Source organism: Amborella trichopoda, chromosome 3, assembly GCF_054954075.1.
Source record: "Amborella trichopoda isolate Santa Cruz 75 chromosome 3, AtrichopodaSantaCruz75HAP2 v2.0, whole genome shotgun sequence".
NCBI classification, from domain to species: domain Eukaryota; kingdom Viridiplantae; phylum Streptophyta; class Magnoliopsida; order Amborellales; family Amborellaceae; genus Amborella; species Amborella trichopoda.
The window spans coordinates 12,190,810-12,217,251 of record NC_142338.1 but is presented as its reverse complement, the minus strand read 5'-3'; the positions used below and the strand labels follow the sequence as shown (position 1 = coordinate 12,217,251).

At 38.5% G+C, this 26,442-nt stretch overlaps 1 protein-coding gene across 23 annotated transcripts in view; it reads right to left on the bottom strand.

Annotated features, from left to right (window-relative positions):
- The window catches only part of LOC18432598 (RNI-like superfamily protein), a 50,745-nt gene extending 25,251 nt beyond the window's left edge, over nt 1-25,494 (bottom strand). For 11 of the 23 annotated variants that reach the window (XR_016053059.1, XR_016053063.1, XR_016053060.1 and 8 more), the window contains exons 1-2: nt 25,104-25,494; nt 14,435-14,494 (exon numbers count right to left, since the gene is read on the bottom strand). Coding sequence is in view for 15 of the 23 variants with exons in the window: in XM_011624477.3 (XP_011622779.1) it covers nt 14,435-14,494; nt 25,104-25,256 (213 nt within the window). In the remaining 8 variants the exon portion in view is untranslated. Of the gene's footprint in view, nt 1-14,385; nt 14,495-25,103 lie in introns of all 23 variants that reach the window. The other 12 variants (XM_020666283.2, XM_088863460.1, XM_088863469.1 and 9 more) reach the window with 2 other exon arrangements.
- Nucleotides 25,495-26,442: the final 948 nt, after the last annotated feature.

Below are 26,442 nucleotides of genomic sequence, written 5' to 3'. Positions count from 1 at the left end.
TCCAAATGTTTAATACAAGAAGCAGCACCCATAACAATTACTTCAATTTTCTAAAGTTTCCTCCATTTCTCAAGCAACCCCCTTAAGGTCCTATAAACTATATCATCCAAGAATAACTTCAATGGAATTCTTTTCCATCTCCCTCAACAATAACCTCTAACTTTAAGCCATAGGTGGCATGCAACAGTTTTTCCAATTCTAAGGTTGTGAACCTGTTTTCTCGCTTCTAATGGTTCAACTGGAATGACACCCAACTGTGCTCTTCTTTTAGTTAATGGCAAGCCATTTTGGATCAGGAATATGAAGACCATGCATTTCTCAACAACTTGTTGAAAATTTAAAGGCTTATATATCATTCACAAAGTTATCAGTTACGAAAAAGGTAGCCAATAATTATTACATAACTCCTTTTCAAAAAATGATTAAACAATTATAAATTTTATATAATAAAAAGAAAATCCACTTAGGTCATCCTTCTTGTGGAAATGTATGGAACTATGTTACAATGGCCCCTATGATAAAACTAGCTATGTAGATTTCCGAGGTATAAATTAAAAAAAATTCTCTTTTTCATTATCAATAACTGGAATTTCTACTCACAATTGCCACAATACAATATAGAAATAAACTCATTGCAATCTAGAAATTAACTCTTACTACCAAAATAGAACTTTATTCAAAGCTGAATTCAAACTTACATTATGAATTTTAATACAATTAGGAATTCTAATTTAAGTAGGAGTCCTAATTCAAAATAGGTATCCCAATTTAAATAGGACTTCTAAAACAAGTATGAATCAAGAACTGAAAAATAAAATGATAAAGTAGGCTTACTAAACCTCTGACTACGGTTACCCCCTTAGGATTTGACACAACCGACACCTGTACCAAACTCATGAAACCTCTGACTAGGGTTACCCCCTTAGGACTTGACACAACCAACACCCGATCACCAAACTGATGGAGCACTATGATCCTTTGGTCCTGCTGAATCCTCTGAACTAGGAAGGACCTATGGCAATAAACTCTAATAGAACTGGGGCTAAGAGCATGGACAACTATCTGGGTCTCTTTTCAACCCTTAACCTTTGGTTGTATCACAAAAGCACCTACCTTGAACTCAATAGAAAGTGGGCTGGGCATGCCCCCTAACTTGGCAAACATGGGTGGTGCATACCACCCTTATGGCCCCCCCTATTACGTGGGCGTACCTACCTGTGTGAGAGAGAGATGGTGTGGAGAAGAGAGAAAGGAGAGAGAGAGAGAGGTCTGAACTCAGATGGATGAATAAGGGGATTCTGATGCAGGAAAAATTGACGAAGCAATAAAATCAGCAAGGAACAAGCCAAACACAAGAACAATTCAAAGAAACCTAGGGTATCTTCTCCACACCCAATCTAGGGTTGCAAAAACCTGAGCCTTTCTTTTTCTCAATTATGGAAAATGATGTGACGCCTTCTCCTAGGCCCCCATGCACCTCTATATAATATTATTTAATATTCCAAGTACAAAAAGTGTCCAAACAAATAATGCATTGACTAATATATCCTAATTTAAACTTAAAATCTGCAGTGTCAGTTTTACCCCTATAAACAGTGCTTGTGAATAGTACTCATGAAGTAAATAAAAAAATATAAAAATCCTAGAATCCCTAAAAAGCTAAAAAATAGAAATAAACCCTAAAACTAAAACTAAAATATACATCCCTTAAAATTAAATAAAAATTAAGAATAAAAATAACTTTGCCCTCCATTATTCTCCTCTCGTTCGAAAAAACTCGTCCTCAAGTTTTGAAGTGTGCTAAGAGGAATTCAGCATCAAAACCACCTTTTTCAACATTCGTTTCCTTTGTCGACGCAAATATTACTCGTGGTAAAAGTAACTCCTCAAGAAAAAAATCCTGATTTTCATTTGAGGTATCAATGCAAATTTATCAAATACGGCTATCCTTGAATTCTGAAAATCATGCAGAAAAATTCAAACTCAATTATCTGATCTTTAGAGGTTTTCTCAACATCTATTACATCATTTTCTAAAGTCAAGGCCACAATTTGCGGTTTATGAGTTGACCACACTTCCCTTGCGCTACTCTGACTCCAATGCCCTAAATATCTTAAATGCTCTACCTCTACGACAATAATGAGATCTTCAAAGGCCATCATTTGGATCAGTCCTCCTGCTACCTTATCTCCATATTCTTCACCCTCTTCGAAAATATCTTCATCATCATCTTGATCCTTATCATAGATCGGATCTCCTAAACGGTCTTGTTGTTCATCGGAATATGTATCAAAGATTGGTGCCGAATCTGAATCTATAATTTGCTGATTTTTTATTCAATCTATGTCAAAATCAGGAATCTCATTCATCAAATCGAAAACCCTAAAGCGATGTTCCCTACATCTAGGCCGTATGTCACTATCCTCATCACTCGACTCCCTATGTGGAGCTAAAGTGAAAAACTTGCACTCGAGATCCTCTTGGGTTGGAAGATCACTGTTTTGCCCATTATTAAGGCTAGCAAAATATTGCATCAGATACTATGCTGCCTTTCAAGTTTTGCAATTTTGTCATTTTTTGGAATCACATAGCGGGTCTATGAACCCCCCCCACACCGCTTTCCACAATCCCTTCTCTCTATAATGGGTTCACCAAACCCTAAGCATGTGATCAACAAAAACCTACTGAAATCAGCATGATCTAGGTTGATTTGGCAAAACTTAGGCCAAAATCAGAAAACCCTAGATTTGGTTGTAGTTTCTAGGCCTTGTTGTTGAAGACACCCAGAGCTCTGATACCAAATCGATGCAGGAAAATTTTGGGAATCAGTAGAATTAGCAAGGAACAAGTCAAACACAAGCATAATTCAAAAAAACTTAGGTTTTCTTCTCGACATCCAAGCTAGGGTTACAAAAGCCTGAGCTTTTCTGTTTCTCAATTCTGGAAAATCACATGACTGTCTTCTCTTAGGCCCCCGCACACCTCTTTACAATATTATTTAATGTTCTAAGTACAAAACGTGTCCAAACAAATAATACATTGGACCATATATCCTAACTTAAACTTAAAATTCATAATAATAGTTTTACCCCTGCAAACAGTACTCATGAACACTACTTGTGAATAGTATTCATGAAGTAAACAAAAAATATAAAAACCCTAAAATCCCTAAAAGCTAAAACCCCAAGAAGTAAACCCTAAAACTAAAATTATAATATACATCATTTGAATTTGAATAAAAATTAAAAATAAAATAATTTTGCCCTCCATCAGATTTCCAAGTAATCTGTGAGGTGTGAGAGAAAACAAATTAGAGCCATCCATTTCTCAAATGAGCCATTAAGATTAGGAAAGAATCTCGAAACTTTATCCTCTGAATCTTTGACCCATATCAACTCCTAGTTAGACTAGAACTAGAACCCCCATAGTCCCATAAAATGTAGACTCTTACTCACTTACTAATTTCTTTAGAAATCAAAGTCATCATGAAGATCCAATTCAAAGTCAAAAATTCAAACTATGACCAAACATTTCCTTCGACACAAAATATATGATATATCTCATTTTTCTCCCACATAATATTCCCAAAGATTTTATGAAGATGTCCCGACAGGTGTGAATATTTTCTCAAGAAGTAAGGCATCCCACCTTTATGTGAGATGTTCGGCCTAAGTGGACCCTGGTACCAAACCCATATGGTGCCCACACGTGTGGAGGCTGGTCCCTTGGCCTCCCACACGTGGGTTCCACTCGAAACTATGCCCCGATAACTTGCAAAAATATCATCATTGCCTTTTTTAGGGTTTTATGCCATAAAATAATTCTTATAAATTATGAAAATATTTAAAAATCATTGGAGCATAAATAAAGCAAAAAAAATATATTTTTGAAGTTCCTTAAAAAATCTAAAACACTCAAAAATACCTTTAGAAGTGGATCGATACTAATGGAGTCAAAAAAATTGACTATTAGAGCACTCCACCGATGCTAGAATCAGTGACCAAACAACTATCTTCGCAAACCAACCCAATGGGACCCATAATCCACAGTCATGCGCAGGAGCTCATAATTGGTTGTCAAAGCTGGTCCTAGAAAGTGAAAACAGGTTCCCCCCTAAGAGTAAGTCACATGCACATATCGCTCTAGTGCGAGGGACTCTCTCTTTGCAGGCACACACAGGTCTCTACTTGATTGCTTCACAAAATGCAGTTGTCGTATGTACATGCCTTGTGGAAGTTTGTTGAAGCTTTGACCCTCGCTCTCATAAGCCCACAACTGCACAACTCTCCTAGCCTACAATCATCGTCCTTGGGCATCTCTCCAACCTCAACAACGTATGATCCTTTAGAAAAACCCCCAACGGTAGTGTATGCTCAAGGGAAAGGGTTTTGAATATGACCTAGGCTATACACCACCCAACCATAGGTCAATCAACTAAAACACATGCCCACTAAAATGTAGAATTTACTATATTTATTATTTTTACATGCTCTTACAGGCTTTAAAGGCCACAAACCCCAAAATCCTATGCATCTTCTTACAAATGAAAACAAGAATTAGAATCTTGAACCACGAATAGCAATTAAGGAGAAAGATTACACACTCCTCTCAGTGTAGAATGTAAAAAAATACTTAGTGGGATTTGTTGGACCTCAAAATTAGCATCTCACCTCCATTCATCCCAATGATCAATCTTTTTTTTCTTAGAAATATTTAACTTATATATTACTGTAAGTAATAATTATGAAGTTGTCACGAGAGGTGATGATGCATCCCACAAATCAGATGCTTTGGGTTAATTGACAAATCCAATTCAAATCGAATAACTCGGTATATTTTACATTCATAGGAGTACATCTATGTTTCTGCTTCACGAATATGATATTTTCTGGGCATTTCTTATGATATCAAGTGTAATTCCTATTTTGGCATTTCTAATTTCTGGAGTTTTAGCCTCGATTAGTCAAGGACCATAAAAGGTCTCTAGTCATGAATCCGGTATAGAACCAATGGGGGAATACAAAACTACAGTCAAAGTTACAAGAAAATAAAAAATGACGATGGCCACCCACAAAAGACAGGTTCTCAACATCGAAAATAGGCCAGGCCATAGTCAGCTAGGGACCAAAAATCAAAAACATGCAGGGGATACACATGCAAAAACCAATGACCAAGAGGGAGCTGCTAGGCAAAACCCAGGGGGGGAGGGGGGAGGGAGAGAGAGAATAAGGAAGAAGATATGTAGAGATAGGGGAAGAAGTAGGGGATAGCGAAAAAGGCAGGTAATGGTGACGAGAGGGTAGCAGAGAAAGAAGAAAAAGAGGTGTGTGGTACTGTCACATAGCAGGGAGAGGTCAAAAAGGTAAAGAGATGGAGGAAGGGAGTGAGAGACAAACAAAAGCAGCTAGAGAGAAGAAAAATGTAAAGAAGCACTTAAAGAGGCAAAAAAAAAAATATAGGGAAATTACAGTTAGTTTACCAAAAAAAATATAGGGAAAAAAAGAGAGACCTAAACCAAAAAGAAAGTAGAAAAAAGCAAGCAGCTCATTCAAGCGGCACTTGAAGCACCAACCTCAGCAGTCCCTAGTCAGAGCATCCACCGTCGTATTGGCTTCCTGCCAAATATGATATAAGCGACTCGAAAATGCTTGCATAAATGAAAAATGTGGTCAAAGATATTACCAAGTCTCCAAGGTTTATGATAATTTATGCAAGCCCAACCAATAATATTTTTAGAATCACCCGTCACTACGAGGTTTTAGCCCCAATTCTAATCAAACCTATTTACACCTTCAAAGAGTGCATTAGCCTCGGCTCATGTGGAATCACTTATGGAAGGTAACTGTGGAAGGAGGAGATAACAACTATTTTGGAACCCCTGAAAATACCTCCATCGTTACAAGGCCCCAAGTTGCCCAAAGAGCAACTTTTTATATTCTGTTTGACGGAACCATGGTTAGGAGGGATCCACAAGGCTGCCTCGGGTGCTTTTGGGGGGTATCTGATGATGTACACCCAATTTGCGACAAAGTCTACCCTAGAGTAGATTTTGAGGTCTCTTTTTTTTTTTTTTTGATAAAAAGTTTTGAGGTCTCTGCGGTTAGTAGCCCAAACAATGGTGACTGCTGACAAAATCCACCATTTGGTAAAGTTATCTTCTTTGCTCAAAAAAGTCTAGAATTGCTTTTCCCCAAATAGTCCATAGGACAGCCAAACCGAGGCTCTCAAATGGAACAAGCTCTATTTAGATTGAGAAGGGTAGAAATAGGCCAAAGAGGGATGTTCTGTAAAGATAAGGATGACTCTTTGCCAATTGAAGTTGCTCAGTGTTTGTTATCAAAGCGTAGACGAGACTGCAATGAAGAAGAGATGGCTATGTGTCTCTTCAGCATCCAAACACAAACTACAACAATTGGCTAAATGTAATATTCTCCTTTGTATCTAGTCCACAATACCATTTCTATTGGAAATAATACGACGAGAAAGCTTGAACTTTGGTTGGGGTAAGGGTGACCTGAGCTTTAGACAATATGGGTTTAGGTGATGTGGGTGAATTGTACGAGAAAGGCTTTGAAACAAGGAAGAATCGGTGAATCAATCAAAGCGGGTTTTAGTCCAAATAATCTTATCATTCACAGTAGGTTAAACAGATGTGGGAGGTCTTCAACTTTTGGTCCGAAGGAGGTCTTCTAATGTCGGCATCTAAGTGACCCAGTGGTCTAAGAACTAAAAAGGAGCAACAATGGCATGAGGAAGGCTAGAAACCAGAAAGAGGCTCAGCAAAGCGTCCTGTAAATGCTAATTTATTTGCCAGGTATCTGATAAGGGACATGAACCTATCGTTAGAGGCATAGATATTTCAAAAGAAACTAGAGCAATTAGCATTAGCCTACTAGTGGAAAACCAAAGGTATCAATCCCGTACTTGCGGACAAGGGCTTCTCACAAGAGGTCATGTAACAATGCCACACACCATTTACTCAAGAGGGTCAGATTCATGGACCTCAATCTACAAATACCTAACCTCCTTGGTGTTAGGGTTGAAAAAACTTCTTTTTAGCTACAAGATGAAATTTATGCTTCGAAGCTTCATTAGACCAAAGAAAGGATCTCATGAGTTCTCTAAAGATTTGATAATGCTCACAGGAAAATAAAAGGACATAAAGTAAATAAGAATGTTCAACAATGTAGCCTTGAGGAGCGTAATCTGACCCCTAAGGGAGATGAATCTACCTTTCCGTAAAGTCGGTCGTCTCTAGAATTTCTCTACCACAAGATCCCAAAGCCTTTTACTGGGTTGCTCAAGACACAAAGGGAGCTCCAGATACTCAAGAGGGTAAATTGTCAGTGAGACAAACGAACATCGAAGCAAAAGCTCAAGATCATTGTTGCCAATAGCTACCCCCAAGAGCTTGGATTTTTCCATTTTGATTTTCATGCCCATGGGCACTTCGAAGATCCTAAGGAAAAGCATAAGTATATTGACTTTCGTCATAAAGGCATCGCAAACACAAAAAAGTTGTTTGCGTATTAGAGGTGACAGATCTCCTCACCCATTCTAGAGGGCTTAAAACTCAAGAAGGAGTTGCAATGACAAAACCTAGAGACCCACCTTCCGTCTTAATCCCACCTCGGTCCTTTCTCAGGTTTGGCATTCAAATGCACCCCCTAAAGTGCAAATGTTCAACTGGATAGCAGGCTCAAGCAAGGCCCTCACAGTGGACCAACTACTAAGGAAAGGTCTTCCCCTTCCAAATAGGTGCATGTGCTTGTCCCAAGAGGAATCGAACAATCACTTATTTTTGCTCTACAAAGTGGCACATGACTTATGGGGTTCAATTCTTCAACTGTTTGGGTTGCACTGGGTGATTCCTTCATCTGTCAAGGACCTTTTAGCGATTAACTTCGCTGCGCACTGGCCCAAGGCTGGGAGGATCCTCTGGAAAGCTACAGTGGCTCCTACAATCTGGACCCTGTGGAAAGAAAGAAATTCCCGCATATTTAGAGGGGAGTTCCATCCAGGCACTGTACTCTTCGTCAAGGTTACCTCCTTAGTAACCTTCTGGGCAACTCCCCCACTTTAATGGTATCTCCAGAGACTCCTTCCTCACCAACTGGGAGTACATCCTCCGACACAACCCCAAGAAAAACAAGGTTAAATCTTCATGGATTCCTCCTCCGCAAGGCTCGATCAAGCTGAAACTTTGATGGCCGCTCCTTAGGCAACCCGGGCCATTGAGGGGCTGGTGGGGTCTTCAGGGACCACAACCAAACCATTCTCTTCACATTCTCTGAGTATCTTGGACTACAAGACTTCCAGTTCGCAGAATCTATGGCTCTCCTTAGTGGCCTACAATGTTTCGATCAGTCTTGGGGTCATTCTCTCGTGGTGGAGAGGGATGCAAAGAACATCACTTCTTGGGCTTCAGGGACTACGACCCCACCTTGGTACCTTTTATCCATTTTTTATGAATTTAACTACCTTTTCAGGGAGATGACAGTATCATGGACTCGTATCTCGAGGACATCGAACGGGCTTTCCAATCTGCTAGCTAAGGATGGAGCTTCAGCACATGAAGTAGCTTAGCCATGCCCTTCTCTCTAGGCTGCCTGCTGTTTGGGTCCTCTTCTTCTCCAACCCACACAACTGGCTGTCCCTTTTGCCAGGGCTTTTGATTTTTGCTCTCCCTCTCTTTCTCGTCTCTTTGTCTCTTGTACATGTACAAAATACGATGTAAGGAGAAAATCTATAACCCCATTTTGTATACGGTCTTCTGACCTTTTCTTTTTTACCAGCAGATTCTCTAAGATTTTCTTGGAATAACCTTGTATCTCTCTCTCTTTTTCAATAGAACAGTTAACAGTTCTCAAAAAAAACAATGGCAAAAAAAAATGGTGAGATAGGGTCTCTTTATTGTAGACTACAAGTCACTGGCTCTTTGGCAAAGCTGTGGAAGAGAATAGAGAAAAGAGGCATAAGACACAAAAGCAGACACCAATTCCTCCATTTAGTGTCAAAACTCAAAACCCAAAACCCAACTTCACAAGACTTGGTTTGAGATGAACCAATCAACATGGCCATGGGCTTTCTCCCAATAGAACTTAAGGATCAACTAAGGTTTTGGTGAGATTTTAGTGTATCACTTCATGGCCAACAAGGGCCCCATCAAGGATTTCACAAATGGGGAGGAAGACGTTCTAGTTGGGAGAAATAACATCATCCAAGACCTACTTGACTCCAGTAGATGAACCCTAGAGAGGATTTTGTAGGAGTTGTGAAGATTGATGGGTTTAAAATCTTCTATATTAGTAGCTCCATCAATCTTGGGAATAAGAGCAATGAAGGTCGCATTCATTTCTTTATTGTAATCCTTCCATTATAGAATTCGTTAAGAAGGCTGAGATACAAAGGGACAGGGTATCCCAAAATCTAATGAAGATAGCCATTGGAAAATTGTGTGGGCTAGGGGCTTTTTCTTTCCTAAGCTTAGAAATACCTAGGGAAATTTCGTCTGGGTCAAAGGGGCGTTTGAATCCATCAAGCCTGTCCTTGGAAATAAGCAGAAAAGATTAAGTAAAAATGGCGGGTCTAGGATTCGATTGGGCCGAGAATAGGTTTTGGATATACGAGATGATGGTGCTAGCAATAACAAGGCACGTTCTTAACAGTCGATAAGTTAATAAGGATATTTTGGGCCCACTGCTTTATGTAATTCTTGAGAAGACTGAAGGTCATCTAGAAGGATGGGTTTGTGGTCTAAAGTGGGTCTACAGAGTGAAGAGCAGTGAGAGCCCGAGAAATGCACTTCCCACTCATGAGAGACAAAAAAAGAATCTAGCTTGGTCATGGTGGGGTCCACAATGTCATTGGACCAAGTGTAAGCAAAACCCCTGAATGGGATTTCGATGAAGTTGTGGCCAGATATGAAATTAGAGAAGCATGTCATTCTAGCATTAATTGTAGCAGGTAAATTGGTTTCATGGATCCATCTAATGGTAATAAAACACCAACCAATCACCCGAGGGTTGATGGCCAAGGACATAATACATCAAATCCAGACCAAAAAGCTTCTCTAAGATTAGATCTATTAGGGCCATACACAACACCGATTTTCCACCGAAGATCATTAAGGCTGAGAATGGGTCGGATCGAGTCTGGATTTCGATCCAAAAAGTATACATGGGATCAGGATCCGGCTCTGATAGAATCCAGAATATTCGTATTCGGATCTTGATCCAAAAAAATATACATGGGATCCAGATCCGAATCCGGACTCAGACCAGGACCCGGACCCGATCCAAAGAATTATTTTATATATTATTTTGTATTTATAAAATAATATATCACAAGAAATATTATATATGTGCATCTAAATGATATACAATATTTTAATAACTGGGTCGGATCCAGATTGGATCCACCTGTGCCCAGATTCCGATCCAAATTTTGGATCCAAATCCAAATTTGGGATCCAGATCCAACTCGTCGATTCAAATCTTGGATCCATACCCTGATCTGGATAGGGCCCAAAATTCAAGTTTCGGATCCAAACTGCATAAATTCATAACCCTAGAGATCATGACAAGCTCTAAACATCACAGTGGAGACCAAGTACGTTCCCACCAAGTTATAAGAGAGTAGAGGGTAGGGTCCAAGCCACCCATATACTGCCAAAAGCACCAATTGCTTCCAAGGCGACCCATTGACAAGGAAAACGAACCTAAATTTTCAGAATATCAGAGGAATCATGAATTGTCATAACCCTCAGGGAAGTTTTGCACACATGCAAGAGGACTGCCCTCTTCTTGAGGTGGTCCTATAGTTGCGGGAACCTTTGGGGTAAGGCCACGATCCCACATTTGGAACTCGATCCCACGGTTCCTCTAAAGGAGCTATACTATGAATTGAACTACTGCTCATCTCCTTAGTATTATAGATTTATTTCTTTAGAATATGTTAAACTGTGGTACATATCACATCACGGTATTCTAGAATTATCGTATTAGAAAACTACAATTTAATATCATAGTAAGCCCATTTATGATATTATTAACCTATATTATGGTAGTAAATTGGAGTATCATAACTATAACATTGGTAATAAGCTAAAGCATATGATAATGGATTGAGCAAGCATTGGTGGATCCTAATTAATTGAACTCGTTTTATGTATAGTGGAGGTTAGATCCCTCCAGGTCAAAACCTAGATCCCAGCAACATGGGATCTCACTCTTCGGTATCCTAGGATCTAGTTCATTAACTTGTTGAATGTGCAGAAGTCAATTCTGATCCTAAGGAGCTTCCACCCTATGGCAGTTCATCTTTCCCTGACCCGATCCCGCTCCCACCTCCAACAACTGTGGGTGGTTCCCCTATCCTCTAATGTTCCAAGTGAGGATTTTCATTTAGAACTACGGGACAAGGCCAAATGCCTAGAGGAAGAAGGGGGAAGGGGGAGCTCAAGAAGAGCATCCACATTGAGGTTTGGTTGGAGACTAGTTCCATGACACCCTTGTCTTTGACCTTTCCAACTCTCAAGTGAAGGATGTCAGTGATGTCAATTAGGGATCATCATAGGAGAAGCCCATTTCTTCAAAAACTTCTTCAATGTGTGGTTCTTCTCGATCAATCGTCTTGAGCTCCTTGTAATCAAGCGAAGATTGAGAGAGTAAACAGTTGTTGTAGTGTTCTCGATAACGTTTGGAGTTAGACCTTCTTAGGCAGTTGAGGAAGGCGAATGGGCAGCCAAGGAAGGAGAGACCACGAGGTAGAGAAGAAAAAGAGGCGAAGCAAACCTAGCCAATTGGGTGGAAGAAGATGGGGGAGAAGTATGGGCTAGACAAACATGGGCTAACGAAGTGTGTGGAGGCGATTGGGCAACGCACTATGCTAAACAAGGAGGGAGAAATGGAGGGATTGCGACCCGGTTGAGTTATTCCCATGGCAAGGAAGCCCCCCCTGACAGATGAAAGTTAGAGTTACTGGGACTAGGACTTCGGGATCAAGAGATGCATGAAGATATGTGGGATAATGATGGAGATTCGTACATCATGAGTTAATCGTGACCCCAATATGAAGGAGCGCGATCCATATTTCTCCAGGATCAAATGATAAAGTATATGGGATCAAGGTCCATCCAACTTTGAATCGAGGCTCCCCAAGTAAAGTACTCTAGCTTGGGAATAAAGTCTGTTAAACTATATGATTGATGTTTTTTCAGAATTCAAAGCCAAAGTATCATTAAATAGAAGGAATCCTATTTTTAAAATATTTTTTAACCTTTTTGTTATCATTGGAGTGTGTTTCATAAGTGAGATGTGAAACTCAAAAGTGAGAAGTGAAACTCAAAACTAAGAATTCGGATTCCAATTTCAGTCCTCAGGCATTAAAAAACTCTAGTGTCTGATGGAAATGCGATGTCCTTGTTTTCACTCGTTTTCGACCTTTCACTTACATGCATCTGGGCAAGCATTTTCTAGATTCAGAGGGGAAAAAAGGGTCTAGAGGCAAAGAAAGGGTCAACCTGCAAATGTCTCTGCAATAGTGGATATGGTCAATTAGAGGGCATCATATACAAAGATCAATTGCACAAAGCTTATAGAAGAGAGAGCTACAGAGAAAGTGAGAAAGAGAGAGATCGTTACCAGCACAAGGCTCCATTCGTGCCCAAGGACTTATTATGTATTACATTACCATATTGGTTTTTTAATATCAATACCCATTTATGAAATCTTACTCCGTCAATAACAAAAGGTCTAAGAGATTTTCAATGACATGATTCCTGTTTACATTGATACTCAGGTTTGTGAATTCGGAAAAAAGTTAAAACTATTGTTAATGGAATTTGCTTCCAGAATACAATACAGTGGATACTTGAGCTTCAAGAACCTCAAACATAACACGACGAAATGCAATCCCATCCTGTAAAGGATCCGCTCCTTTGCAGATATAGAACTCGATCCCTAAATGTCGGGGATCTCGATCCCTATATTTGCTTATGTACGGAACTCGTTCCTTCGACCACAAAACTTCGCGGCTTCCTTGCTCCGTGCTTCCATTCCTGATCCTAGAGCTTTTTTGGCTCCCACCCTGGGTAACTGTGTAAAACACCTGGGTCTAGATGTCTCAACAAGGAGAAGGAGAAGGTATTAAAGGGGGCAGGAGAAGCCCGTGGAAGATAGATTTTTAGTCTCCCAAAAGTGTATGCCATTGGGCTAAAGAGGGGGAGGAGAGATAGAGAGTATTGATCAATGATTTAGAAGAAGAGGCAGTATTAAAGGGAGCAGGAGAAGGTATGGTGGAGCATTGAATAGGGTTGTTACAGAATATAGGTGAAGAAGAGGATTATGGAATCAGACCCCAACAATAGTCCAAAAGATGTCCGCTAAAGCAGTGAACGCATAATCAATTTTGTCCTCAATCCAACACAAGGTTGCATCTTGACACATGCACATACAAACAAGCATATGCACATGCAAACACAAGGTTCCAAGAAACCTGTTATAACAGCAATGGCGCAGCCATTAATGCAGACAATGCTGTTATTTTCACAACTACCACTCTCACAGGATTTAAATTACAGTAATAATGGTAATGACCCCGGCCATCACACCATATGACACATTTTTAACCACCATATGTACACATGTATGTGCAAGCTTGTGGATTGTGCCATGTTCCAAGTAGATAATTAGATGTACAATGGATGAGGTTGGCATACCACCCATAGGGAAAGGTGAGCAGGAAGTCTCCACTTGCCCCTGATCCCAAAATGTTCAGTGGAAGGAGACCACCATTTTTCAGGAAGGCAAACCACCCAAACGCTTCAAAAGACTCATCAGACAAAAAGGAATGAGGAAAACTAGGAGGCCGAGGTGATCAAAATACTCAAACTTCAAGGGGATCAATCCTATGATGTAGTAAACAGTACCATTTGGTACATAATCACAAAAGGCACGAGCTTGATGACTCTAACTTACCCTACAGGAGGATCTAACGAAGCTCCTCTTACGTGCATTAAATGGATGCATAGTTATTAAAATTGATTTGCAGAATATAGTCAGTCCCTGGACCTTGAAGAAGACAACATTACAAAACCATATATTTTTTAATTTAAAGATTTACAACTTGTGCATCCCTTGAAAAGCTCATGTAGTATAGTGCAAGCCTTTCTTATAGAGAAGGTCTTTTCATGCTCCAGTCGTTCACAAGAGCTCATTGAACACACGCCATTGCTTGGTCTGAACTCCATGACAATACACGCCCTTGCCAAGCAATACATGGTTTCTTTTCTGACATTTCATAGTTATAAGATTGTGGAGATAAGTGATATTCACAAATCCAATTAGTAGGAGCCATTTCCATACTATACAAAGGGAGGAATACCTGCCAAAAATTTGTTTTCATCAAAAGGGAGAAAAGGTTTTGTGCTAACCAACGAAAGAGCAGCCAGGAGTCGCTCCCCAGCATTATTCATTTCATGCAAGTCGAGAACCTGTAGGATCAAAATCTTTCTTTAATTGAAAGAAACATGGATGCCTAAGAGTAAAACATAAACATCATATATATATATTAGATGATTAAGGGATGATTTTATTTCTAATCTCCCAAGTTCATAACACCAAAACCAATTCAAACATGATAGATTAAAAAGACATGAATTACAATGTAGGCAGCACCACAATCAACATGGCAAAACTAGGTCCCATAAAGCACTGTATGCAGCACAATCCTCCACTCAAAGTTTGCAACAAGCTAAACAATCTGATGCATAAACATCTATCAATCTCCACACTTTCGGATGCCTCTAAAGAAACTATCCCACATAGCCCCCATAAATGAAGCCTGCCACATCTACTACAGCTCAAGAGGTCCTACTCATAACATTTCAACAGAGGTAAGTACAAACGTATGTGCATTTATGCATCATAGTACCAATTTTCTGAAATCAACTTAAAAACTATGCCCAAGTGAACACGACTAAGGCAACAGCATGTAGCTCAAAACATTGGATGATCACTAGCTCAGTAATATGCCAAGTTAGAAATGAACTATTTTCACTGACCAAGCCAACTATGGGGCAAAGTAATTCTCAAGATCGCAAACATTTAAAACCATTTTTCGTTGTTTTTAAGTTTCCATTCATTGCAAATTCATTAAGATTTTATTTTTGTTTTGTAGGTGGGTTCAGTGTGGTTACCTTTTAGGGCACCAAGATTATTGGCTTTCAATGGCATAAAAAAGTCAAATTTAGAAATGTAAGCGAGCCAGTTTGGGCTGGGCTAAGGTCAAGGACCGGAGACCCAAGGACCCTACCCGAGACCCCACAAGGCCCAAAGCAAGCCGGCCTAGGAAAACCCATTATAAAATAGTAAAGAACGTGCCCAGCTCGTTTGTATTGTTACATTTTTATGACATAAGAAATCAATTTGTTCACAGGCTAGAAAAGCAACTCTTTTACCGAAATTTCCAAATTCGACCCCTAGGACTGCCAGAAAAAATGTTCAAAAAAATGCTGATCTGGATTAGGAATTGCATATCCAAATCAAGAATCGGGGCAAGCGTATCAATTTTCAATCAATATCAGCGACTCACTAATTTGTATAATATAATGCACAACTTTTATGGTTGATTTGGCAGCCCATTCATATGTCTCTCAATGTCAAATTAACATTTTTTATTTTTGCGCTCAATGTTTAGAACAATAATAATAAGAGCAAAGCTAAATTCAGATAGAAAGAATGCATGATTTGGTAACCCATGGATTAAACTTTCTCGACGTCGGAGTTTCGAACCTCAAGGGCACCACTTTCTAATATATCATTATTGTTTATTATTATTAAAAAAACAGAACATATCATTACAAGAGCCAAAGAAACCATAAATATTTGGTAAAACGGGGGCTCAAAAAAAGTATGGAATGTCAATTATTAGAATGCGTAGATATAAATATCGTTGAACCGAATGATCCAAGATTTGGATCAGTGGGTGGGTAATCCAACCCAGCGATCCATTTTTTAAAACACTCACCAAAACAATTATACTTTTTCTTAATATAAGAACTCAAATTTTTAATAATCCACCTATGTTTTAATTGTGTCATCATACGTATTCATCATCATAGCCTTTTCCCAATTAATTGGGGTCGGCTACACGAATCCTGATCCGTCATTCTACTCTATTAAAGGCCATATCCTCAATGAGGCCATAAGTCTTCATATCTTTCCGAACTACTTCCAACCACGTTGTCTTTTTAAGTCCTTCTACTTGAACTAACTTGCACCTTCTAAAAAGTGTAGTACTTGATCGGCACTACACATGGCTAGCCCACCTAAGTCTACTCTCTCTCATCTTATTGCCTATTGGTGCCACACCTAAATTCTCTTGAATGGATTCATTTCAAATTCTATCCCTTCTTGTCTTGCCACTCATCCATCTCAACATCATCATCTCCGCTACACTCATTCTATGGGCATATTGTTTTTTCTCTACCCAACATTCAGCCCTATAGAGCAAAGTTAGTCTCACAGTTGTCCTATAGAACTTGCCCTTCAGCTTCTTTGGTATGCGACGATCAGATAAAATTCGAGTTGCACATCTCCACTTCGCCCATCCAGCTCTAATTCTATGTGCAACATCTTCCTCAATCTCTCCATTTTCCTGAATTATTGACCCAAGATATCGAAAGTGCAGTCTTTTTTGTACTTCCTGGCTGTCAATCTTAACTACTTCCTTGTCTCTATTTGTATTATTACTAAATTTACACTCCATATACTCTATCTCAATCGGACTAAGTTTAAAACCTTTGGATTCCAGAGCACTCATTTCATGCCGTAATTGCTCAATCATCTCTCTCAGAGCTTCATAGTATGGCTTATAAGCTTGATCCCTCGATAGTTCACACAATTTTGTATGTCTCATTTGTTCTTGTAAATAGGTACCATAATACTTTCCTCCAATCGTCTGGCATTTTTTTGTTATCACCACCTTGTTGAACAACTTCATCAGCTAGTCAATGCCACTCTCTCTCATGCACTTCTAAATCTCTATCAGCATACCATCCGACCCTAAAGCCTTTCCTATCTTCATCCATTTCAAAGCTTCTTTCACTTCAGACATCTTAATCCTGCGAATGTATCTATGACCTCCACCCTCATTTGTACCACCAGTTCCTTTTACCACTATTCTCCCATTGTGTTCATCATCTAATACTTTTTTAAAATAAACTTTCCACTTTTCATTAGCCTCATCATCTTTCACCAAGACTTTTTTATCCTCACTCTTAATGCATTTAATATGGTTTAAATCCCTGTACTTTTTCTCTCTTATTTTTGCCAATTTGAAGACATCTTTTCATCTTCTCTTGCTCTTAGCTTTACTTACTATTTGTTTAGTGCTTTATATATATATATATATATAAAATGGGTGGTTCAAACCGATCACCCAACTGAAAATAGAGAAAATAGTAAAAATAAAGAAAAATAAATTTAATCATTGAAAACCAAAAATAAAGAAAAATAAATTTAATTAATCTCAAAGTTTTATTTTTACTTCAAAAATTTTCTAGAGCCTTTGTAGGTCAACGTGTAAGGAATATTTTAGGAGAATTTTGAACAGATTTGGAAACAAACGTAGAAAGAAATTGAAGATTTTATATTTCAGGTTCAAAAAAACCCAGATAGAACTCTCAATTCCAACTCTTTTTGCTCTTTAATCCATCAAATTGTTATGGGGGTTTGTAAGAAAGAGGGCACTAGTACCACATTTTGAGTCAAATTGTGGATGATTTGGATAATAAATGAGGAAGAGATTGCAACAAAACCGATTACGTTTTAGGGCTTAAAAATGGTAACAATTTAATGAAAATCTTGTCTAGAATGCAAAGTTTGATTCGAAGGATAATCTTTTGGGGCTAAGAGGGATTGACTTGTGGCCAAATCAATCAACATGGGTGGTTGGAAAAACAAGTGAAAATAAAACTTTTGTACTTGTTTTTCACATCAAAAGCGGGTACCCAATGACTCACCTCAATCCGGGGGAAAATCACCTAGTACCCCGACGACCCTAAGCCAACTCGACAATTATTTATCACTATTTATATATAATGAAAAATAATTTCATACAATGCTTTAGTAATATAACAAAACATCTCATTCATTCAAAAACTATATTAGGAGTATTTGTATGACCCCCAAATTTTGCATATACACTTTCTTCATCCCGAAAATAAATATAAAACGAGAAAAGAATTTGCACCTCAGAGAAGGTCCAAAATGAGTTCCACCCCAACAATGATGCAAGTCATACATTTGGTGCACGCGTAGATCTAGCCCTTTAAGTAATGTCCACTTTGACGTTAGTTGGCTCTTTAAGACCAGCCAAGTCCCTAGATGCCCCACCTGGGAGCAGGGGAAGGATAGGAGATCACAGCCAAGCACCCACCTAGGTGGCCAAGGATGCCTAGGCAGCCTCATAACACCTCTGGCCCAAATTAAGGGCCACATTTGCTGCCTCGACACCCCTGCCTAAGAGAAAAAAAAGGCTCTCAAGAAAAAGTATTTTAAGTTATTTTCCACCTAAAAGAGAAAAGGGTTTGGCGGATATTCTAACACCCGAAAACCTCTTGTGAAGGTTTAAGAGAGAAAAAACTGATACAGCTATGCCCCAACATCAACCAATGGTCATGGTTGGGCGAGGAAAGGGTGTAGGACCATGAGGGGATAAAAGGGGCAAAATAATGTAATTAAGGAAATTATTTTGGGCTTTTATGTTTTATTTTAGTTGTTATTTTTTATTTTGTTAACGGCAGGATTATTCATTTATTTGAAAGTAACAACTGATGGCTAAAATTAAATAGAATGTATAGCTACTATTCTATAGGGGTTTTTGGGGTTTTGAGTTTGCTTAAATACTTGTTACTGAAGGATTCTAGGGCAGATTTGTTACTTTTGGTTTGAGAACTTCGAGTTAATAGAGCTTCACGTGGATTCCTCATTGCCTTAGCTAGTTTTCTTCCTTCTCTACTCCTTTCTCCCTTTAAGGCTTGTTATTTGCTCAATTTTGGCGAATTAACACACTAATTTGAGAAAGAATAATCCCTAGTTTGCAGGTTACGAAGCATTCAAAAGTGGAACCCCAGTAAGATTTGAACTTGTTAACTCAAGTAGTTCAAGCCTTAGAGAGTACATAAATATCATACAGAAGGTCGGCGAGCTTTAGCGTGGAAGGAATCTAGAGACCAGCATCAAAGATCAAGGCAACAATGGCGATGGAAGTAACTTGCATATTGTCTTAACCAACCTTGGGCAGCTCCAACTAATGATGAATCTAATAATCAAATTCTTCGATTGTTGGAAAGAGAAAGGGAATATGAATAAGTATTGTTATACCAGAATTCCATCGTCGGCTTCATGTAGATGATTTTCTTGATTGGCTTAGTGAAGTTGAGAAAGTATTTGAATATGAAAATATAGCTGATCACAAAAAGGTAAAATTATTCACCAAAAAGAAAAGGGGTAAAATTAATATCTCCTAAAATTTTCTAGTCATGCTTTGGCATGGTGGGGATGATTTACAGTAGGATCCTCTTCGACAAGGCAAGAAGAAAATTAATTCATGGGACAGGATGAAGACGAAGCTACGTCAAAAGTTCTTACTAGTTAGCTATGTCAAAATCTCAAGCAAGGGGAAAAACTGGTGAGCACATTGAAGAGTTTCTACTTTGACATCTAGCGAGTTTACAGGAATTTTGAGGATCAAAAGGTAAGTCGTTACTTGGATGGGCTAAATCAGGACATCCAAATGAATTGGCATTTAAAGATGTTTATAAGATTTCTAATGCCTACATATGGGCCCTAAAGGTAGAAGAATTCTTAAATTTAGTCCTTAGGAGTAAGGGATCAGTCTCAAGTGCCTCTACTTCAGAATCAGGGCAACAAGGCATGACTAATCAAAGGTTACCAATCAGGCACGGGAACCAAGCCTCTCAATGTTTCCAAACTAGGCCACATCCAACTTAAAGGGAAGCGGTGTTGGACGAGGGATAGCAACACCTAAAACAAAGCATTGAGATATTCAAACTGTGCTTTTCAGGTGCCAACTACTCGGGCATAAAGCATATAATTAACCTTCCTGTCAACCTAATGTGAAAGTCGATTTAGTAGAAGAAAATTATGGTGTAAAAGATGATAAAGAGCAAACATAAGAGGAAAAGGGTGATATTGGGACAAGCTAGTCCTATGAAGAACCTAACCCTCTCACAAGGATCAATGAGAATTTGTATGGAGACAAAGGGAGTGAAACCCTAGTCGTCTAGTGATCATGCTCTCAACAGTCAAAACTATTTAATGAAGATAAGTGGCTGCAGCAAAATATTTTTCTAAACACTTGACATCAATTGCATTGAGGAAGACGTCGCGTATAGAATTAGAGCTAGGTAGACGAAGTGGAGAAGAGCTTCTAAAGTCTTAAGTGATTGTCAGGTACTGATGAAAATAAAGGCAAAGTTCTATAGAAGGGGATGAACTATTGGATAGTCAAGAAACAACATATTCATAGAACGAGTGTAGTTGAGATAAAGATGTTGAGATGGATGAGTGTCAAGACAAGACAGCATAGAATTCAGAATGAATGCATCTGAGGGAACTTAAGGGTGGCTTCAATAGGCCATAAGATGGGGAAAATAGACTTAAGTAGATTGGCCATGTGCAGCTTGGTCATGTGCAGCTTGACAAGAACAACACCGATTAGGAGGAGCGATTTGGTTCAAGTAGAAGGCTCTAAAAGGGCAAGGGCAAGGTCCAAAAGGACATAGATGGAAGTAGTGATAAGAGATATGGTGACCTATGGTCTGACTGAGGGTATAACCCTTGATAAAGCAGAATGGCAGAACAGGATTCATGTAGCCGACCCCAAATAGTTGGGATGAAGCTCAAATGATAATGATGATGATGACTCGACATCATCTACAAATTATGCATAACTAGTTGATGGTGGGGATAGTGAAAATACCATGTCCAGGGAGATGGTAGAAAAACTTAAATTAAAGGAGCACAAACAAATTCAACAGTTCAAGTATGGAGGCGAGGTATTAGTTCTTACTAGATGTTTAGTTTCTTTTTATATTGCCACAACTTATAAATATAAAGTATGGTGCAATGTAGTGCCCATGGATGCATGCAAATTATGCATGTCCAGGGGATAGTGATGATGATTATGATGACTCGACATCATCTACAAATTATGCATAACACTAGTTGATGGTGGGGATAGCGAAAATATCTATCCAGGGAGATGGTGGAAAAACTCAAATTAAAGGAGCACAAATAAATTCAACAGTTCAAGAAAGGAGGCAAGGTACTAGTTCTTACTTGATGTTTAGTTTCTTTTTTTATTGGCATAACTTATAAAGATAAAGTATGGTGCGATGTAGTGCCCATGGATGCATGCCACATCTTGCTTGGTAGACCATGACTTTATGATCGGATATGGTGCATAAGACCAAGTCAAACACTTACTCCTTTGACAAATATAATATTAGCATCACACTCCACCCTATGAAGTAACTTTCTACACCCAAATCCACTGAGAAGCAAGTACAAAATTCCTTAATGTGCACAAATTAAAAGAGGACAGTAAGGATATGAATGTAATTAGTGTTGCTTGCAAGAGAAAATTCCGCACCTACATCATTTCTAATTCTCTAGAGCTTCTACTTGAGAAGTATAACGACTTAATGCTAGAAAATTTGCCTACTAGACTTCCACCAATGAGAAATATCCAACATCACATTGATTTGGTGCATGGAATGAGCCCTATGGAACATGAGGAGCTGCATAGGCAAGTTGCTGATTGGTTTAAAAGGGGCCTGATTTGGAAAAGGATGTCACATGGACGGTCAATGGAGGATGTGTATATAGTCGAACGATTAAAAAAAAATTACTATCAAATACCAATTGCCCATACTTAGGCTCAACAGCATGTTAGATATGCTTCATTGGGAAAAACTTTTCTCAAAGATTGATTCAAGGAATGATTACCATCAAATCTGGATTTGTCCTGGGGATGAAAGGAAGAACACATCTAAATCTCGGGATGGACTTTATGAGTGGTTGGTGATGCTATTCAAGCTTTCTAATGTACCAAGCACTTTCATGAGCCCAATGACTGAGGTACATCATTCTTTTATTGGTAAAGTTGTTGTGGTTTACTTTGATGATATCTTTGTTTCCAATTCTAACTCAAATCATCATCTTAACCATTTGGAACAAGTCTTTGACACACTAAGGAATAATTTTTTTTTAAGTTTAAAAAAATTGCTCCTTCGTGACAAATAATGCCATCTTTTTGGGGTACATCATCTCATCCAAGGGCATTAAGGTGGACCAAGAAAAGTGAAGGCTATAGCTAGGTCGCTTGTGCTAAAGTTACTCACTAAAGTGTGTTCTTTTCATGGCCTAGAGACCTTTTATTGCTGCTTTTTCTGAAATTTCAGCACATCAATAGCAGCAGTGACTGATTGCATGAGGGTTGGAAGGTTTTCATAAAGTTCTGTTGCTGATAAGAGCTTCAACTTAATTAAACAAAAGATGATACACACGTCAAAACTTGCATTACCAGATTTTTTCCAAGGTGTTAAAGTTGAAATCAATGCATCGAACATTGGCATAGGGGCAATTATAAGTCAAGAGGGCTGAGTAGTGGCTTTCCTTAGAAGTTGAATTATGCACGTAAGAACTATTCAATCAATGACCTAGGGTTTTATGCAATAATGCACATGTTGCATTATTGGAGGCACTACTTGACTCATAGGGAGCTTATTCTATACTCAGTTATCAAGCACTTCGGTTCTTGAACTCCCAAAATAAGTTAAATGGGCATCATGCTAAGTGGATAGCCTTCCTTCAAGTATATACCTAACTTGCTAAAGCACAATGTTGGAACCTAAAATAAGGTAGCTGATACTTTAAGGAGAATGGTGGATTTGCTTGGAATGGCCATGGAAGAAGAGGGATTTGAAATGATAGAAAGCACAAGGATGATCTAATTTTCAGCAAGGTCCTAGAAAGATGTATGGAAGGACGAGACCCCTTGGGGGAGTACCTAATGTCTGATAGTTATTTATTTAAGGGTGTACGATTATGTATACCTAAGTGCTCCCTAAGGGACAAGATAATTATGGAACTTTATGGTGAGGCTTAGGTGGGTAATTTGGGAGAGATGAAACTTCAGATGTGATAGAAGAAAAATATTTTTGGCCACGCATACAAAGGGATGTTCAGATATTTGTGACCTAATGTCGAATCTGCCAAGTATCCAAAGGTCAAACAAAAATACAAGTCTTTATACTCCCCTTTCTATTCTAGATACCCCCATAGGTTGAAGTCTCTATGGAGTTTGTACTAGGACTCCTGTGAATCACACGAGGTATGGAGTATTTTTGCTTTTGTTTATTGATTTTCCAAAATGGCACATTCTATTCCTTGTGCAAAACCTATGGATGCCACAGACATTGCTAATATCCTTTTACAAAAGATCGTGAGGCCACACGATAACCCCAAGTCTATTACATCTGATTGGGACAAAGTTTTTGAGTCCTTTTTGGCACACTCTACCAAAGCACCTGAACGAAGCTTCAATTTTCTAGCGATTATCACCCTCAAATAGATTAGCAAAAGAAAGTCTTGAATAGGAGCTTTGGTAACCTCTTGAGAAGTGTTGTTGGGGATGACATATCTTAATGGAACCTTGCTTTAAAGTAGCTGAATTTGCTTACAACAATTCGGTTTATCAGCCGACGAGAAAATCACCATTTGACATTGTTAATGGGAGGATTCCTAACATGTGCTCAACCTCTAACGCCATTACCAATGGAAGGCAAGGTGAGTGATGATGTCAATGCTTTTACTGAGCATCTCAAGACTTGCAACCCCAAATCAAAGAGAAAATAGAAAGAAAGTAATGCAAATTATCAAGATGCTTCAAATGAGTATCGAAGAGAGAAAATTTTCAAGGAGGGTGACTTATTAATGGTATACTTGTGAAAAGAGAGGTTTCCACTGGGAACCTACAATAAGCTCAAGTCCCAGAAGGTGCGTCCCCCTGCCAAATTTTGAAAAAATAGGGGAATAGTGCGTAAGAGGTGGAATTACCAAACGTATTAGATATCTTACGATATTTAATGTTGTTGGTTTATTTAAATTTCAAAGAGACCCTCTATAAGCCAAAGAAGAAGTAATCGTTGAAATAATTAAACAATTACCAAGAAAGAAAGATGAAGAAATTGAGCGAGTTTTGAAGACCCAAAGCTTTCAAACTTGAAACGGTTCATATCACCAACATCTAGTCAAATGGAAGAGCAGACCACATTCCTACAGCACGTGGATTTCTGAGAAAGAGTTCAACAAGGAGGATCCAGATTTATACTGCCTTTATATCAAAGACAACTCACTAAAATCAAGTTCCTTTCAAGTGGGGCTAAATGATTCATGTAGGCCTCAGTCACAACCAATTGGCTGGCAAGGAAGATGGCTAGAATTAAATAGAATAGATGGATAGAATTTATTATGAGATATTAGGGTTTTGAGTTTGTTAAATACTTGTGAAAAAGGGTTTTGGAGCAGGGTTTTGAGTTTGCTTAAATACTTGTTATTAAGGGTTTTGCGGCATATTTATTACTTTTGGTATGAGAACTTTGGAGGTGGATTCCTCGTTGTCTTTGCTAGTTTTCTTCCTTCACCACTCCTCTGTTTTCCTTAAGGTTTGTTATTTTGTTTAATTTTGACGAATCAAGGTGTTGATTTAAGAAAAATAAAACATCAAGTTGCCTCAAAAACCTGTGGGATGCCTTCTTTTGAAATCTATTGTAAATTACATTCTTAATATATACAAAAGTTAACATTTCTTCAAAAAGACAAAAAGTTGCCTCAAAAACTTTTAAAAAACAAGATGTGACATTTTTTTCTTGAAGAGTGAGATACAACAGGAGTTCCAATCAAAAGCAGAGGTTTAACGACAACACAAAGAAGAGAAGAAAAAATCATGAGAATTCAAATAGCAGAGGAGAGTATTCAGAATAGCCAAATGAGCACATTAAGATGTAGTACCTCCCACAGATGATGGTGAGAAAGAAGGGCGTGGTAACAAGATGGACTGAGAAGCAACAGAGTGCAGAGGTCCCTGAGACCTAGCCTCTGCCTCTGGCTAACTAACTGCAACACTCGAGGAACTATCTCTTTGTTCCACGCCTCCTCTTCCATGAACTACTCCCTTCTCCCAGTTAATCGTATCTCCTGTGTCCAGCGAGATAGAGAGCGTCTCCTGGGTTGAGTTTAAGACTTTTGAGAGAGAGTTAAGCGTACCTTCCGAGCTGAGCCGAGTCTTTTTTGTTGTGTTTAGAGAGAGATCCCTGCAACTCAGGGCAAGTGAAGAAACAAGTCCGGGCCGGTTCGATATTTTTGTCCCGGCACTCGGTACGAGTCCTCGCTCTGCTCTGCGGCCGTTATTTACTTATATACCATGCCAGCAAATTCTTTGAAGCTGCGCCGTATGTCGGCCAGAAACAACTTCAGCTAACCAAATGGCAGTGGCTACGAAATTTGATGGCTTGGACTGAGTCATAAAATTCGAAAAAACAAATTTAAAATTATGTATTTATTCAATGATTATTCATTTTGAAATTTAAAGGGCAATAATAGTTGCAACCCCTATTTACAAAAATTAAATTGACCCTCGGCAATCCCGAAAGTAATTTACATAAACAATATTATCCTCATTTAGGAGTACAATTGACTTCTACTCCCTTATTGAGGGAAACCTACTTGGGGGATTTTTTTTTTTTTCTTCTTCAATATGAAATATTGAAATCCACCTAAGAATTAGTAGATGATTATTCTCAAAAGAAGAAAATTGAAATTTAAGTTTTTTAACACTTAGATTTCACCATTTAAAAATTGAATGATTTCCATTCAATCTCGAAACATTGTTATTTTCAAGTGCTTAGATGGTGCAATAGGAAAATGTTTTTTTATTGAGGTTAATCTATTGGTTGAAATGACTATACCTCCAAAATTTGGGGTACTGAATTGATTTTAAGTTTTAAAAAATTGCGGATATTATAGTCTATTTATTCCCTCCAATAAACCACCTATAATTAATCTTAGGCCCCCAAATTTTGGAGATACGACCCCTTCAACGGTAGATTAAACTCACTAAAAGAACTTCCTAATTGCACCCGCTATGCACTTGAAAAAATAATGTCTCAAGATTGAATAGAGACCAACCAATTTTTAGAACATTCTTTTGAGAATAATCATCTATTGATTCTTAGGTGGTTCCCAAAATTTCATATCGAAAAAATCCTGTCAAGTAGGTATTTATACCAAGGAGCTAAATGTAAACTACGCTCTTGATGGAGTATGGTATATATGCTAAATTATCATATTT